At 36.0% G+C, this 14,804-nt stretch overlaps 1 protein-coding gene across 7 annotated transcripts in view; it reads left to right on the forward strand.

Moving 5' to 3' along the window:
• Positions 1-14,804, forward strand: part of slc12a7b (solute carrier family 12 member 7b) — a 71,933-nt gene that overhangs the window by 47,101 nt on the left and 10,028 nt on the right. For all 7 annotated transcript variants that reach the window (XM_079862741.1, XM_079862742.1, XM_079862744.1 and 4 more), the window contains 12 exons: positions 2,385-2,549; positions 3,649-3,747; positions 3,935-3,992; positions 4,603-4,777; positions 5,945-6,063; positions 6,138-6,236; positions 7,495-7,614; positions 7,758-7,862; positions 9,810-9,978; positions 11,382-11,577; positions 12,207-12,373; positions 13,459-13,590. In XM_079862741.1, coding sequence (XP_079718867.1) covers positions 2,385-2,549; positions 3,649-3,747; positions 3,935-3,992; positions 4,603-4,777; positions 5,945-6,063; positions 6,138-6,236; positions 7,495-7,614; positions 7,758-7,862; positions 9,810-9,978; positions 11,382-11,577; positions 12,207-12,373; positions 13,459-13,590 — 1,604 coding nt within the window. The remainder of the gene's footprint in view (positions 1-2,384; positions 2,550-3,648; positions 3,748-3,934; positions 3,993-4,602; positions 4,778-5,944; positions 6,064-6,137; positions 6,237-7,494; positions 7,615-7,757; positions 7,863-9,809; positions 9,979-11,381; positions 11,578-12,206; positions 12,374-13,458; positions 13,591-14,804) is intronic.

Raw genomic sequence — 14,804 nt, forward strand, 5'->3', positions numbered from 1 at the left:
TAGTGTTAGTTGCTGTAGAAATGTGTGTAAATGACTATTAACTGTTCAATCTTATACAGACGTGTGTGGCGTGTGTGTTAGAGTAGCAGTTTTCAAACTTTTTGATGCTAAGCACCCCCAATATTATATATTTTCATTTATAAAAAATACATTTTACTGTCTGAGAAAGATGTTAAATGTGATAAGACAAAAAAAAAATTATGTATGACTTTTACATTGTCATACTAAAACAAATTGTTAAAATATTATCTTGAAAATATGAAATTTCCTGTTAAACATACACTAATAATCTTTTATTTACATCTTTTATCAATAATCTTTGTTTTATTTAAATTTTTTTTGTTGAAAACTCCTGCGTTAGAGCATTACATTGACCTCTGACCCCAAAGGTCTCTACTGTAGAGTGACAGAGCATGGCAAGAGTTCAAGAGTAGTAAATCTGTAATATCTCCTGTGATCATTGCCATACGCTGGTGTATTCGGCTCAAGCCCATCAGGGGCTCCAGGGTTATTGATCATGAAGCCGCTCTGGCCCTGTTGAATGTCACTGATGCTGTCCACGGCTCCAGACTGGATTCTGATGGATTTAACAGGCCAGGCCTGACATTAAAGTGAGCAGAAATAATTGTTTTCACGCAGCATTACAGTGTCTGGCCTGCAGTTCTGTGTAAGTAGGTCAGTGCAGAACATTCAAGTGATGTTTCACGGCTTGTTCTCTGTCCATTTGTCCTCATAATTTCATCAAACTAGCACAGTGTTTGTGTTTTATAGACTTAACGTTGATTTTAATGTAGTGGATGAAGAAAAAGTTCATTTATAGAACATTATATTACACATTTCATGCCTGAATGAAGTACTCTTGGGTTGCGTCCGAAATCACATACTCTCTTGAGTAGGTACTTATTTTGAACAAGTAATTACTTCATGGCTGCTAAAAAAGTGCACTCTATATAGTATGAGAGTGTGTAGTATGAATGTAATCTGGATGTACTACATCCGCCATGTTGTCATTATCATGTGACCTACCAGCGTCAGTTGCGTTGCTTCACTAGCCGCATTTCCATTACCCTTCAAATTGCGCAAATTGAAATTGCGAATTGAAAATATGCCCAATGGAAACACGTCAATCTTGCAAAACCTCCCATTTATCGCAAACAAGTTTTTACGCTCGCATGAGGTGGTTTTTCAGGCAATTCAAAAAAGAAATATTTCGCAAAACTGCAATGGAAACAGTTTTTGCGCATTTACAGGTCACCTGACGTAGATGACGCGGTGTGTTTGGACAGAATACGAGACAGAGTTCTTGATTAAATTCATAAAAGACAAAAGAATTACAGGAATACTGGATTATAAACCTCAAAGAAATGCCATAATCAAGACCTCGACACAGATCTGAGGGAGAAACACCCAGAAACTCCTCATATGAGCCGCTCTCAAGTATAATAAGAGTCGTTCCCTTACCATTAATGATTGGAAAACACACATACATCTCCTTCCATTAATAATAATGGCTAGTGCAAATAATAAATAATAGTGGCTGGGATATAGTACATAAACCTACCAATGTCCGTTGCCATGGTTTTTGGAATGATTTTACTTATCGCGAGAGGAAAAAAATGAAGTTTTAGACGCATAATATCGGTTAATGGAAACGCCACCATTTCACAATCGTTTTTTGTCGACATTTGAAAAAAATCGCAAAAGTTTTGCGCAAATCTGTAATGGAAACGCGCCTACTGTCATTCACAAATCTTCTTCATTGGATAGTAGAGTGTCACTTCAGAATCTCACCAGAAAAAGTAGGTAATCCGGGGACTTGTTGCCTACTCTTTTTGTCACGTACTGTTTTTCACCTACTATATAGTAGGGAAGCGTGTGATTTCGGATGCAGCCCTGGCTTTATCTGGCAATAGTTCCATTAGATATCGATAGTTAATGCATTTACTGACAATGAGCATTACATTTGTTAAAGTATTTATTAATCTTTGTTCATGTTAGCTAATAAAAATACTACTTTTAGTTCATGTCAGCAGGTCCATTTAAATGTATTAAGTAATACAGCTTTTGATTTTAATAATGCATTAGTATATGTTGAAATTTACACTAATTTGTGTTTTTAATTGCATGTTAACTAATAACTAATCTTAACAAAAGGAAATTTATTGTAAAGTGTTACATTTTGCATTTCAATCAAAACCATGAAGTGAAGTGTAATTTGTTAATGGAGAATTTCTCAGACTGACATGAACTTGATAAAACGTATCAATTTTAGTGGTTTTTTAAATGTAGATATTACTGAACCAAATGGGTAAAAATAACAGCTTATCTTGAAATGAATGAGTCGCTCAGTATCGTGACGTTTAGTGCTGATTTTCTTTGCACAGAGAACATGTGGGGAAGCTACGGCCCCACTGGGATGATGGTGGAGAAGGACCTCCCGTCGGTGCCGGCGACCGCCTCGCCTCAGGACAAGGCCTTGCCGTATGTGGTCAATGACATCGCCACCTTCTTCACACTGCTGGTGGGAATCTACTTCCCCTCGGTCACGGGTACGAACGCATTCATGTTACGCTCATTACAAAGCTTCTTTCTGTCGTATTTCCTTTCGCTTCTCGTATTGTCTTTCTCGCCCCTGTGCTGTTCTGTTATAACTAATCTAGTTTGATCTGGTTATGAGCGTGAACAGCGATCTGTCTTATCTAGTGCTCTCAGATTGACATTGAGCTCCGCAGGAGTGTGTGTGAACTCTCTGTAAACAGAGCGATAGCGTTTCACACTGCGCTGCAGTATCCGGACATGACCTTCGTGCAATAACAGGGATAGAGGGTTTGGAAAAGACCCTCATATTTTCCTTGAACATTAGAGCTGGGTGATATCATGCATACATATCTCAATATTTATGTATCTGCTGTGAAGGGACTTTACATGTTGATTTTATGATGTTGTTTTCAGGGGAACATTTGACATTTCAGTTCAATTAAAAATGTTTAATACAACAGGCAGAAAAAAAAACTATTTAAAATAATAAAGCTACATTTTGTTTATTTGTGTACCGTACATAAAGCAATACAAAAAGCAATAAATATCTATATATATATATATTTTAAATTGTAATTATGAAAAGGAAAAAAAAATCATTTCATTGAATAAACTGGAAATTTACATAACTTTCCAACTCTAACTCTAGTATTATTTATACACTATCATAGTATTTGAGGTAATATTTTTGAATCAGCTTTTATTTTTATATTTATATTTTAAATATTAGTTTTAATCATTTGTTATGTGCTCTTGTCATTTTTATTAGTTTTTCTTTTTTTTTTATTATTCTTCATTTCAACTTAAACTTTTTATTTAATTTTACTTTAGTTAGTTTCCACTCTATGTATACTTTATTATATATAGAAAAAATATTTTATTTTATTAATGAAAATTATTTTTATAATTTTTTAGGTTTGGATTTTTTTGCCAACCCCTTTGTTGACTCTAACAGTTTTTGCTATTAAATATTGAATCAGAGATGTGAATTTTTGTAAGTCATCACCCAATCACACACACCAGTACTTCAACATTTTTCTTTATAACTTAGGTTTTTCGTATTGAATTTTGTCTTGATTTAATAAAACGCACACCTCCTCTGTTCTGCAGGAATCATGGCTGGATCCAACAGATCCGGGGATCTGAGAGACGCTCAGAGGTCCATTCCCATCGGAACCATCCTCGCCATCGCAACCACCACCATCATCTGTATCCTTACTTCCCTTACAATCCTTCCCTTTCCTTCCTAAAGTTCCTTTAAATCCATTGCATCTAGTAGAATCACTCTTACTAAATCCCTGAATCATTGTGTCTCTCTGAGAGAGAGTGTAAGGAGAGCTGCTGTTTGTCTTCTCTCATCCTCTGGGAGGATCGTTTTCTTAACAGTGTAACTCAGATCTGTCCTGCGTCGTGTTGTTCGGCGCCTGCATCGACGGTGTGGTGCTCCGAGACAAGTGAGCGCTTTCTATCCCTCGTTTTCCTCTCATAATCCTCATTTTCCTGAATAAACACACAGGAAATCTACTTTAAATAACGGTCGGTTTCTGTGCAAAGCCTGTTTATGAGCACTTCAGGCACTGCAGTCAAAGAACCCTTTATGTGAAATATCCCAAGAGTCGTCTTGTGTTGGGATTTTATCAGGAAAATTCCAAAACCTAGTGTGCTCCCTACCTAGTCATTGCTTTAGGGCATTATAGACACGCAAAGGCTGTTCCAAAGATAGGCAGCAATGATGTTTCCTTCCAAGATTTAAAGTAAAAAAAATACAAAAGCCTGAGAGAAATATAGATTTTTATATATATATATATATATATATATATATATATATATATATATATATATATATATATATATATATATATATATATATATATATATATATATATATATATATGTTTTTTTATTTTATTTTTATCCAGTTATAATGAAGTAACAATTTTTAATAAATAAAATTGTTGTTCAAAATATGTCACAATATACATAACTAAACATATGCACAAAATGTTTGATATATTAGATTATATATAATAGACGTTAATATATAAAATCAATCCTGTTGATTAGGTTTGGAGACTCTGTGAAAGGGAACCTGGTGATCGGCACGCTGTCCTGGCCCTCGCCCTGGGTGATCGTGATTGGCTCGTTCTTCTCCTGCTGTGGGGCGGGGCTTCAGAGTCTCACCGGCGCCCCCCGTCTGCTGCAGGCCATCGCCCGAGACGGCATCGTGCCCTTCCTCGAGGTACCATCTGCTCTACGAACACCTCAGACTCGTGTCCGAGCTCAGTAATGGCAATTCAGATTTCATACTTTTTGTGATTAACGATCGTATTTAAATCCGTCTCGAATGCGTTTCGGAGGGCATTTACACCGAGTCTTTTCACGATCGGATAGCTATCTGATCACAGAAAACACATTAAATGGCCAGGTGTAAACAGCCCCTCAAGCCCTATTCGGACAGGACTAGTGTAACATGGACAGGAGGGGTAAAGTTTCTCTGTGATTTTAGTCCCGTCTGAATGTGCATCTCAGTGATCATGACGGACAATGTCAGTAAAGATTACAGCGACTTTTACCTTCAGTGAAAAGGTCCGGAAAAATGACCTCAGGTGATACTAATCCCGTGCGAATAGACCCGCTGTAAATATGTACGTAAATATTCCATCATTTCCTGTTTAAAAGTAGTTTTCTGTGGTTTTTCAAGTATGGAGACGCTTGAGAAAGCATCAGTTGCGTTCTAGACGCTGGAACGAGTCTGTGGCAAAACTCAAGTGTTTCACACAAACACATTCAGATAAGAGAGGAGATTGAACGCACTTGTTAGAGGCACGAAACATCTTTGAGCATTAGATAAGTGCCTATTACCAACACAATCCAATCTGAAGTTAATTAATACATCGTTCGACCGGACATAACTGTTTTATATATATAAATATAGGTTATATGTGTTTGCGCACGTGATATCAGGAAGCAGCGTAATACACACATGACGACAGGAGTGACGGCGGTGTGTAAATCGAGTTACTCAGTCTCTCCCACTTCTGCTAGTTTTACTGAGATCTCTTATCCCGTACGAATTGGCCATTAATATTACAGACGTCCTGTGGTAAAATTACATTACTCCATCTACCCTTGTAAAGTTAATCCCGTCCGAATAGGGCTTTAGTGTGTTAGCGATTATTCTTATTACTTGTCAATTTTTATATGCTATTGTTCTTTTAACACTGTTGATTGGTACGAGAGTCGGAAATGAATTGTGTGTTATGTGTGGTGATGTGCTTATGTGTTTGAGCTGCCGTGACAATGTCATTTCCTGTAAAGGATCAAAAAAGTATCAACAACAATATTTACGACACATAAGCATCCACATATCCTGCCATACTCTGACTGTCATGTGACCGTGTCTCAGGTGTTCGGTCATGGCAAAGCCAACGGGGAGCCGACGTGGGCTCTTCTTCTGACGGCTCTGATCTGTGAGAGTGGGATTCTCATCGCTTCTCTTGACGCCGTGGCGCCCATCCTTTCAATGTGAGTCTCATGTCTAATGTTTTCTCCTCCGCTGTGATGACAGACTGTGTGTTTGACCGTGTTTCTCTCGTCAGGTTCTTTCTCATGTGTTATCTGTTCGTCAATCTGGCCTGTGCACTTCAGACGCTCCTGAGGACGCCCAACTGGAGACCGCGCTTCAAATTCTACCACTGGTGAGACACACTACAATCATATCAGTCGTATGGCTTGAGTACGATTTTTTTTATATTTTTGAAAAAATGTCTCTTCTACTCGCCAAGGCTGTATTTATTTGATCAAAACTACAGTAACAAATTTGAAATATTATGACAATTTAAAATATCTGTTTTCTATGTGAATAGTGTAATTTATTCCTGTGATCAAAGCTGAATTTTCAGCATCATTACTCCAGTCTTCAGTGTCACATGATCCTTCACAAATCACTCTAATATGATGATTTGCTGCTAAAGAAACATTTATGATTATTATCAGTTGAAAAGAGTTGTGCAAGCAATATTTTTGTGGAAACCTTTTATCTGAAAAACCATTTATTTGAAATGAGCCTTTTGTAACATTATAAATGTATGTACTGTCTCTTTTGATCAATTTAATGCATACTTGCTAAATAAATTTCTTTAAAAAAAATCTTACTGACCTCAACCTTTTGAACGTTAGTGTGCATTTATATGTATACTATATATACTTTTATTTTACTTTTTTTGCTGTTTATTGATAGTTTTTTCACAGTCAAAACAATTCCTGATGGATAATGTCAAGCCCCACATTAAGTTTCTCTAAAATCAATATGCATTATGCAATCAAAACTCATTTTAATTTGTACGTCTTTGGTGGAAATGCTTTAAATGCACTGAACTGATGCACAATGACTTACTGAAGGATTATATATATTGAAGGATTATATATACTGAAGGATTATATATATATATAGTGAAGGATTATATACAGTAGTCAACATTTGATGTGGATCAAAACCTTTCATCAAAGTTATACATGAATTTTGAACAATAGCAGTTCTTGTCTTAGGACAACTTTGACTTTTTTTTTGATCCACTTCAAATGTTGACTACTGTATAATATAACACTGAGGAACAAATTCATAGCTCAGATGTTGCTATTTTATACTTCAGGAAACTTGATTCTCATGTCTTTTCATTTCCATTTCAACCATCTCAATAAGTTTCTCCAAAAATTAAAATAAACCTGAGATCTGAAACTCTGAAGATTACTGGGGTCAGAAGCATTACTCTTAATTATTTATGTTAAAATGCATATTTAAAAATATTGCTACTTTTGCATATGTATTTGGTGCAGTTAGTGGCACATTAATGTCTCCATTTGCTCATTGTCATCTAGGTGATTTATTCTTTATTGTTTTATTTGAAATGTTTGGTGTACTTTAACTGAGCTGGCGCTGCTGTTGTCATTCATCAGGACTCTGTCGTTTCTCGGGATGAGTTTATGTCTGGCTCTGATGTTCATATCCTCCTGGTACTACGCTCTGGTTGCCATGCTCATCGCTGGATGCATCTACAAATACATTGAATACCGTGGGTAAGAGCTGCAGAAGCGCATTACAGCCCACGCCGTGAGTCAGTCAGACGTTAAGCTGATTACTGCTGGATCTGCCTGAGTGATTGTCTGCAGTGTCATTGTAAGTTAATACTCGCTCACAGTGATTTCACGTCTGTGTTCAGGGCGGAGAAGGAGTGGGGCGACGGGATCCGGGGTGTTTCCCTCAATGCGGCGCGCTTCGCTCTCATCCGGTTAGAGGAGGCGCCACCACACACCAAAAACTGGAGGTCAGGATCTCAATACACAAGCACTTTTACATAAAACAATAAATCCATATTAAAATAATCACCTGGTCTGATGTCCAAAATCATACTGTTCAAAAGTTTGGGATTTTTTTTTTTAAAGAAGTTTAATACTTTTATTCAGTGAGGATGCATTCAATTGATCAAAAGTAACAGTAAAGACATTTATAATGTTACAAAAGATTCTATTTCAAATAAATGCGTTTTTTTTTTACTTTCTATTCATCAAAGAACCCTGAGAAACTAAATGAAAAACAAGCAGCACAACTGTTTTTAACACTGATAATAATCATAAATGTTTCTCGAGCATCAAATCATCATATTAGAGTGATTTCTGAAGGATCATGTGACACTGAAGACTGGAGTAATGATGCTGAAAATTCAGCTTTGATCACTGGATATAAATTACACTTTACTATATATTCACATAGAAAACAGTAATTTAGAATTGTAATAATATTTCACAATATTACTGTTTTTACTGTATTTTTAATTAAATAAATGCAGCATTGGTGAGAATAAAAGATAAAAAATCTTAAACTTTTGAATTAAAGCATTTTATCCTAACCATTTGAACAGTAGTCTATTTATTTTATTCATTTATTCATTTATTTATTTATTTATTTATTTAATATTTTTACTGTAAGTTCAATTTAAAAATGTTATTATTTTTATTCAAATGTATTACATAAAATGTATTGAAGGTTATCATGTTTTTAAAAACATCAGTGAATTAAAATAACACATCTCAACACATCTCAATACCGGCTTTCTTTCACTCCTTCACTTGCACTTCAGTGTCATAATCCAGAGACAATCAGTATTGGATTTTTCCCAGAGCTCTCAGTAATCTTTCATGGATTAAATAACCTGCGCACAATGAGATGCAATGAAACTTCTGTCGTCTTTCAGGATCCAGGTCAAACCTGTTCATGTCTCGTCGCAGCGGTCTAATCTATCAGGAGAAACTGATATGTGTTTTGTTCTGCGACATCTGTGAGCCTGTAGACAATCTCTGTTACAGCTCTTCCCTGTTTTTCCCGTGTCGGACCCGCTTTAAGTCCTTTGATGGACATGATGAGAGTCCCGCACGTCTCATGGCCAGGGTTATTATAGTTAACTACAACTAAAACCATAGAAAAACACACTGTTGTATATTAAAATAAAATAAAAGTTCAATATGTGAAATAAAGTAATATATTAAAAACATAGTTGCCAAGTAAACATAAATAAATAAATAGAATAAAAACTATATAGACATAAACTAACAAAAATGACAAAAACATACAACAAAACTAGAACTACTAAAATAAAAAAATAAAAACAAATTCAGACTATAATAATATCTCAGTGATAGTATAATAACGTTGCTCACGACTTCCCAGCTGCACTAGAATAATCCCAGTTGGAATTAATTTCAGGGGATTTTATTTCTACAAGTTTTGTGGGGTTCAATAAAGAGTAAATGATGGTTAATGATAATGGCAGATATCCTGAGCTCTTGACTTCTAGCCTCAGACTGACATCATTCACCTGAAAGCATCACACCTCTGATAGCCCTGCATAATCCTTTAATCCCGAGCCAGGAAAATCTCCACAGTTTGATTTGGGAATGGAGAATCCTTTCTTTTTTTAGTGCATAATAATATATTCAGTCCACCTTTTAGTCAGTTGTTCTTGTAAATAATTGTAAGGTTAAAGGTTATGCACTAATACCTTATACATACCTATTCAGTGTTACACTTTGAAGAGTATAATGCATTAAAACACATGATCAACAGCACATTTAACATGCGTTATACTATGAAAAGTTGTAGCCATGAATAGGTAATTCTATAACCAGGCTTCGAGTGGAGTGTAAGCAGAAGTGTTGTGAGTTGTGCTATAGCTCGTGATGGAGTCTTGACTCGTGATGTTCCTGGTGTTCTCCAGACCTCAGCTCCTGGTTCTGCTCAATCTGGACTCTGAGCTGTCGGTCAAACACCCGCGTCTCCTCTCCTTCACCACACAGCTGAAGGCTGGGAAAGGCCTGACCATCGTGGGCTCTGTGCTGGAGGGAACGTACCTCACCAGAGACTCTGAGGCCAAACAAGCAGAACAGGTGTGTGTGGGTGTGTGTGTGTGTGAGAGAGAGAGAGAGAGAGAGAGAGAGAGAGAGAGAGAGAGAGAGAGAGAGAGAGAGAGAGAGAGAGAGAGAGACTGTGTGTGTGTGCGCGCGTGCATGTGTGAGAGAGAGAGAGAGACTGACTTTTTTTGTATGTGAGTGTATGTGTGTGTGTGAGAGAGAGAGTGTGAGTGTGAGTGTGAGTGTGAGTGTGAGTGTGAGTGTGTGTGTGTGTGTGAGAGAGTGTATGTGTGTGTGAAAGTGTCTGTGTGTGTGTTTGTGTGAGAGTGAGAGAGAGACTGTGTGTGTGTGTGTGTATGTGTGAGAGAGAGAGTGTGTGTATGTGCATGCGTGTGAGAGAGAGAGAGAGAGACTGTGTGTGTGTGTGTGTGTGTGTATGTGTGTGTGTGTGTGTGTGTGTGTGTGTGTGTGTGTGTGTGTGTGTGAGTGTGTGTGTGTGTGTGTGTGTGAAACAAGTGTGTAAAACAAACATTGACAAACGAGTGATTCTTCAAATAAAGGCCTTTTTATTACTTAAAATCAAAATCTTTGGAGAAAACGTTAGATAAGCCTCAAACTTTACTAATAAAAAATCATTTTATGACAAATATGATTCTATAATCATGATTTTAATATTTTTATACATTTATTATAAACTGATTAGTAACATTTTACAATAAGGTCCCATTTAGTTAACATTAGTAAGTACATTAACATTAACTAACAGAGAGCAATACATTTGTTACAGCATTTATTTATCTTTGTTAACATTAGTTTTAGTTTCTGGGTATAAAAGTAGAGCAATTCTGGCCATTTTTACTTTTTCAGAACGAACTAAAAATCACAATAATAATACAAAATCACAATTATAATATATTATGTTATTAGTAGTAGTATTAATTAATTTAATACATGAATACGTTAAAAAAAATATTATATTATATTATAATCATTATAAATATTTATTATTGCTGCATTATTAAATTGAATTGTCTTATTATTATTATTATTATTATTATTATTATTAATAATTTATTTAATATATTAATATAATGTTTCAATCTTTGTGTTAGAGTGTAAAGCTATCATAATCTACCCTTAGTTTAAAACAAGAATCACTGATTGTTTTTGTGAAAGAATTTTGTCTTTAGAAGTTCCTCTGATTTAAGATTCACTCTTACGTAACTGGATCTGAAACATACACAATACAAACAGTCAATTACAAAATATCAAGACAGTTTGTCCTCAAATAATGTGAGCAAACAGGCTGTTGTTGCACAGCAGGACTCGATCACTGAGCTCACGCTGACACCTGGTGGCCACAGAGAGAACTGATCAATCCCAAATCCATCTTTGTTCGTATTGATATGATTATTTTCTTCATTTATTTCCAACTGTAGAACATAAAATCAGCCATGTCCGCAGAGAAGACGAAGGGCTTCTGCCATGTCGTGGTGTCGTCGAACCAGCGCGACGGCATCTCTCACCTGGTGCAGTCGGCCGGGCTCGGAGGAATGAAACACAACTCTGTTCTGATGGCCTGGCCCGGGAACTGGAGACAGTCGAACGACCCTCAGTCCTGGAAGAGCTTCATAGGTCTGAGTCTGACACTGTTAAACTGAGGAAGATTCTGCATCTCGATTAAAGAGGAAGAATATACAGATAACTAGACTTGCAGGATTTCTTCCGACAACATGCAACTACGATCTTAAGTCACCTTCATTTATACAGCGCTTTTAACAATATAGATCGTTTCAAAGCAGCTTTACAGTGAATATAGGAGTAACAGAGACTGTTTGGCTTTACAGCAGCTCTAGAATAAAGTTATTGTCCAGATAAAGTTCGTTTTGATTGATTCACTTCCTCTGCAAAGATCATTAGTGATTAACTTAAGACATGACACCGTTTTAACTGAAAACAGAAAACTTTTAATGCGTTCTGGCCGTTCATTTGCATGACATCAGTGTTTGGTGCTCGAGAATGCAAACTTTGAAACAGGATCCAAGGTGCAAGTTTTGCAAACACATTATCATCTCCGTGTAAACTTAAAAAACGTGAATCTGTGAAAACAGTGATGGCGTGCACATGCATATTACGTGTTAAGTCTATAGATATGCACATTTGAATATATATGTGCGCAGGCACGTAGCCTTTCTTTCACCAAATGATTGATTCATAGATCATTAGTTATTAGTTAAGAGCCTGTTTGGTGTTTCTCTCCTCAGAGACGGTCCGAGAGACGACTGCTGCCCATCTGGCTCTGCTGGTGGCCAAAAACGTGGACAGTTTCCCTCATCAGGAGCGTCTCAGTGAAGGAACCATCGACGTGTGGTGGATCGTTCACGACGGGGGCATGTTGATGCTTCTGCCCTTCTTACTGCGACAGCACAAGGTTCGGCCCTGAGCGAGCTATGAATCAGAGCTTTATCCTGTTAAGGCGGGCGTACACGGTGCGATTTTTGCTGTTTCACGAGCTCGCTCGCAGATCATTTTTTTCACTTGGGAGAAATCGCGTAGAAATCGTTGATGCTCACATGGTCGCGGCTCACAGTGTGTGAGAGGAATAACTAGCCGAGCCGAGTATCTCCCGACCTCCCAATCATTTTTAAACATGTTATTTATGTTGAAAGGAATGGCTGCTGTTCTCTGCTTTTCAACTAGCGTATTTTCCGGACTATTAGTCGCACTGGACTATAAGTCGCATTTATTTAGAAATTTATTTAACAATGTTACATACGGGACAGTTCTCCGTTACGGACGTGAGCGCTCTGAAAGCGGCACTAAAAGACTGCTTTAAAACTTTCACAGAGACCTCAAACAGAAAGCACAAAGCCTGTCTTTAAATTTAATTTAGTTTTGTATTAATTGTATCTTAATTTTAATCAATGTTTCATCAACCAATTGCCGATTTAATAAATAATAAGTAAATATAGTAAAAAATAGATAATTGACATGAAGGCGCCGGCGCGTGAACTGGAGCTCGTCTCATAAATGAACCGTACCGAAAAGTTTTCGTGAAAAGATTTTTTTTCTTTTTGGAGGCATTTTGTTTGTGTTCAGGCTTTCTCAGATGTCTTTAGGTTAATGTTTCAGTTAACATTTTTTTTCACAGTTTTTCAGTTGTTTTCAGTTAATTTTTCAGGGGTAGGCTACAGGAGCATAGTCCGGAAAATACGGTAATCATTTGCACACACATTTCTGTCATTTGTCTATCTGAAGCTGTAGCTGTAGCAACATTGAAAGCTCCGGTCTCTGTGTCTAGCGCAAGAGCTCACGTGATTGCCGCCGGCATTCGTGCAGGACAGTCGTGCCGTGTACCGGCTGCTTTGACGCGATTACAAGGTTAACTGACTCGTAACGTGTGCAATATCTCACGACCTCCCGATTGCCCGAACTCGCACCATACGCTCGCCTTTAAGGACACTGATCTAAACGTGTCATGGCATCTCCTCATGCTCTTCTGTGTCCGTGTCTCAGGTGTGGAGGAAGTGTAAGATGCGCATCTTCACCGTGGCTCAGTTAGATGATAACAGCATCCAGATGAAGAAAGACCTGCAGATGTTCCTCTATCACCTGCGTCTGAACGCTGAGGTGGAGGTGGTGGAAATGGTGAGCAGAAACTGATGCAGATTTATCAACACCAGGGTCTAAAACTGGGTTTGCTGCACAGTAGGACTGTCTTTATTGTGATCTGAACTGTGATTTGATAAACATGCTGCAAAAAATTATATTATATTTATAGTATTAATTTAATATTAGAATATAATGTTTTCATTTTTGTATTGTACTTTGTTGTAATCATTCTATATATTTATCATTGCTACATAATATTGAATTATCTTATTATTATTATTATTATTAATTTATTTAATATATTCATATAATTGTTTAATTTTTGTTCTATTATCTTATATTTAATAATATGAATTAATTTAAAATATAAATATAATGTTTTAATTTTTGTATTGTACTATATTATAACCATTTTAAATATTTATTATTGCTATATAATATTGAATTATCTTATTATTATTATTATTATTATTAGTAGTAGTAGTAGTAGTAGTAGTAGTAGTAATCATTTATTTCATATATTTAATATAAAAAATATGAATAAAGAGATCCGCACAGGAATATAGGCCAGAAAGCCCACGGGATTTTATTGTCCAGAGGCCACAGATAAAGTGCAAGAGCGCAAAACGTTTTCGGGTTGAACCCTTCATCAGTGTCGTGTGTTACCCAGCGTACACCTGCGGTCATTTAAACACTTATTACCGTAATCCATCTAACATACCGGAATCTGATTTGATCCCTTGTACAAATATTTACATTAGTGTACATGATTATATACATATCACAACAATCCTCTATTCAAAAAAAATTTTGTTACAATTTTGACCATCAATATGAACATAAATATACTCATTCCCATTATTGAATATCACAAAAGAGTTTGTAGTGATACATTGCAATGCATAATGAAACAACATTTATAGAAAACAATTGAGAGTATATTCCTCATTCATGCCCAAAGGATACAGACATTTTAGGTCAAAACTCCATTTACATTCTCTCTGCAAAAGATAAATATAAATATAAACAAAAATATTTAATACATGAATACAATATTTTAGTATGTGTTATTACAATTATTTATTATTGTTGCATAAAATTACTATTATTAGTATTTATTTATTTGATATTATATATTTATATATTTTTGTGTTATATTATATTATTGCTACATAATATTGAATTATCTTTTATTATTGTTATTATTAATCTAACATGTTAATATAATGTTTTATTTTGTGTTATATATT

This window comes from Squalius cephalus, assembly GCF_949319135.1.
Source record: "Squalius cephalus genome assembly, chromosome: 25".
NCBI classification, from domain to species: Eukaryota; Metazoa; Chordata; class Actinopteri; order Cypriniformes; family Leuciscidae; genus Squalius; species Squalius cephalus.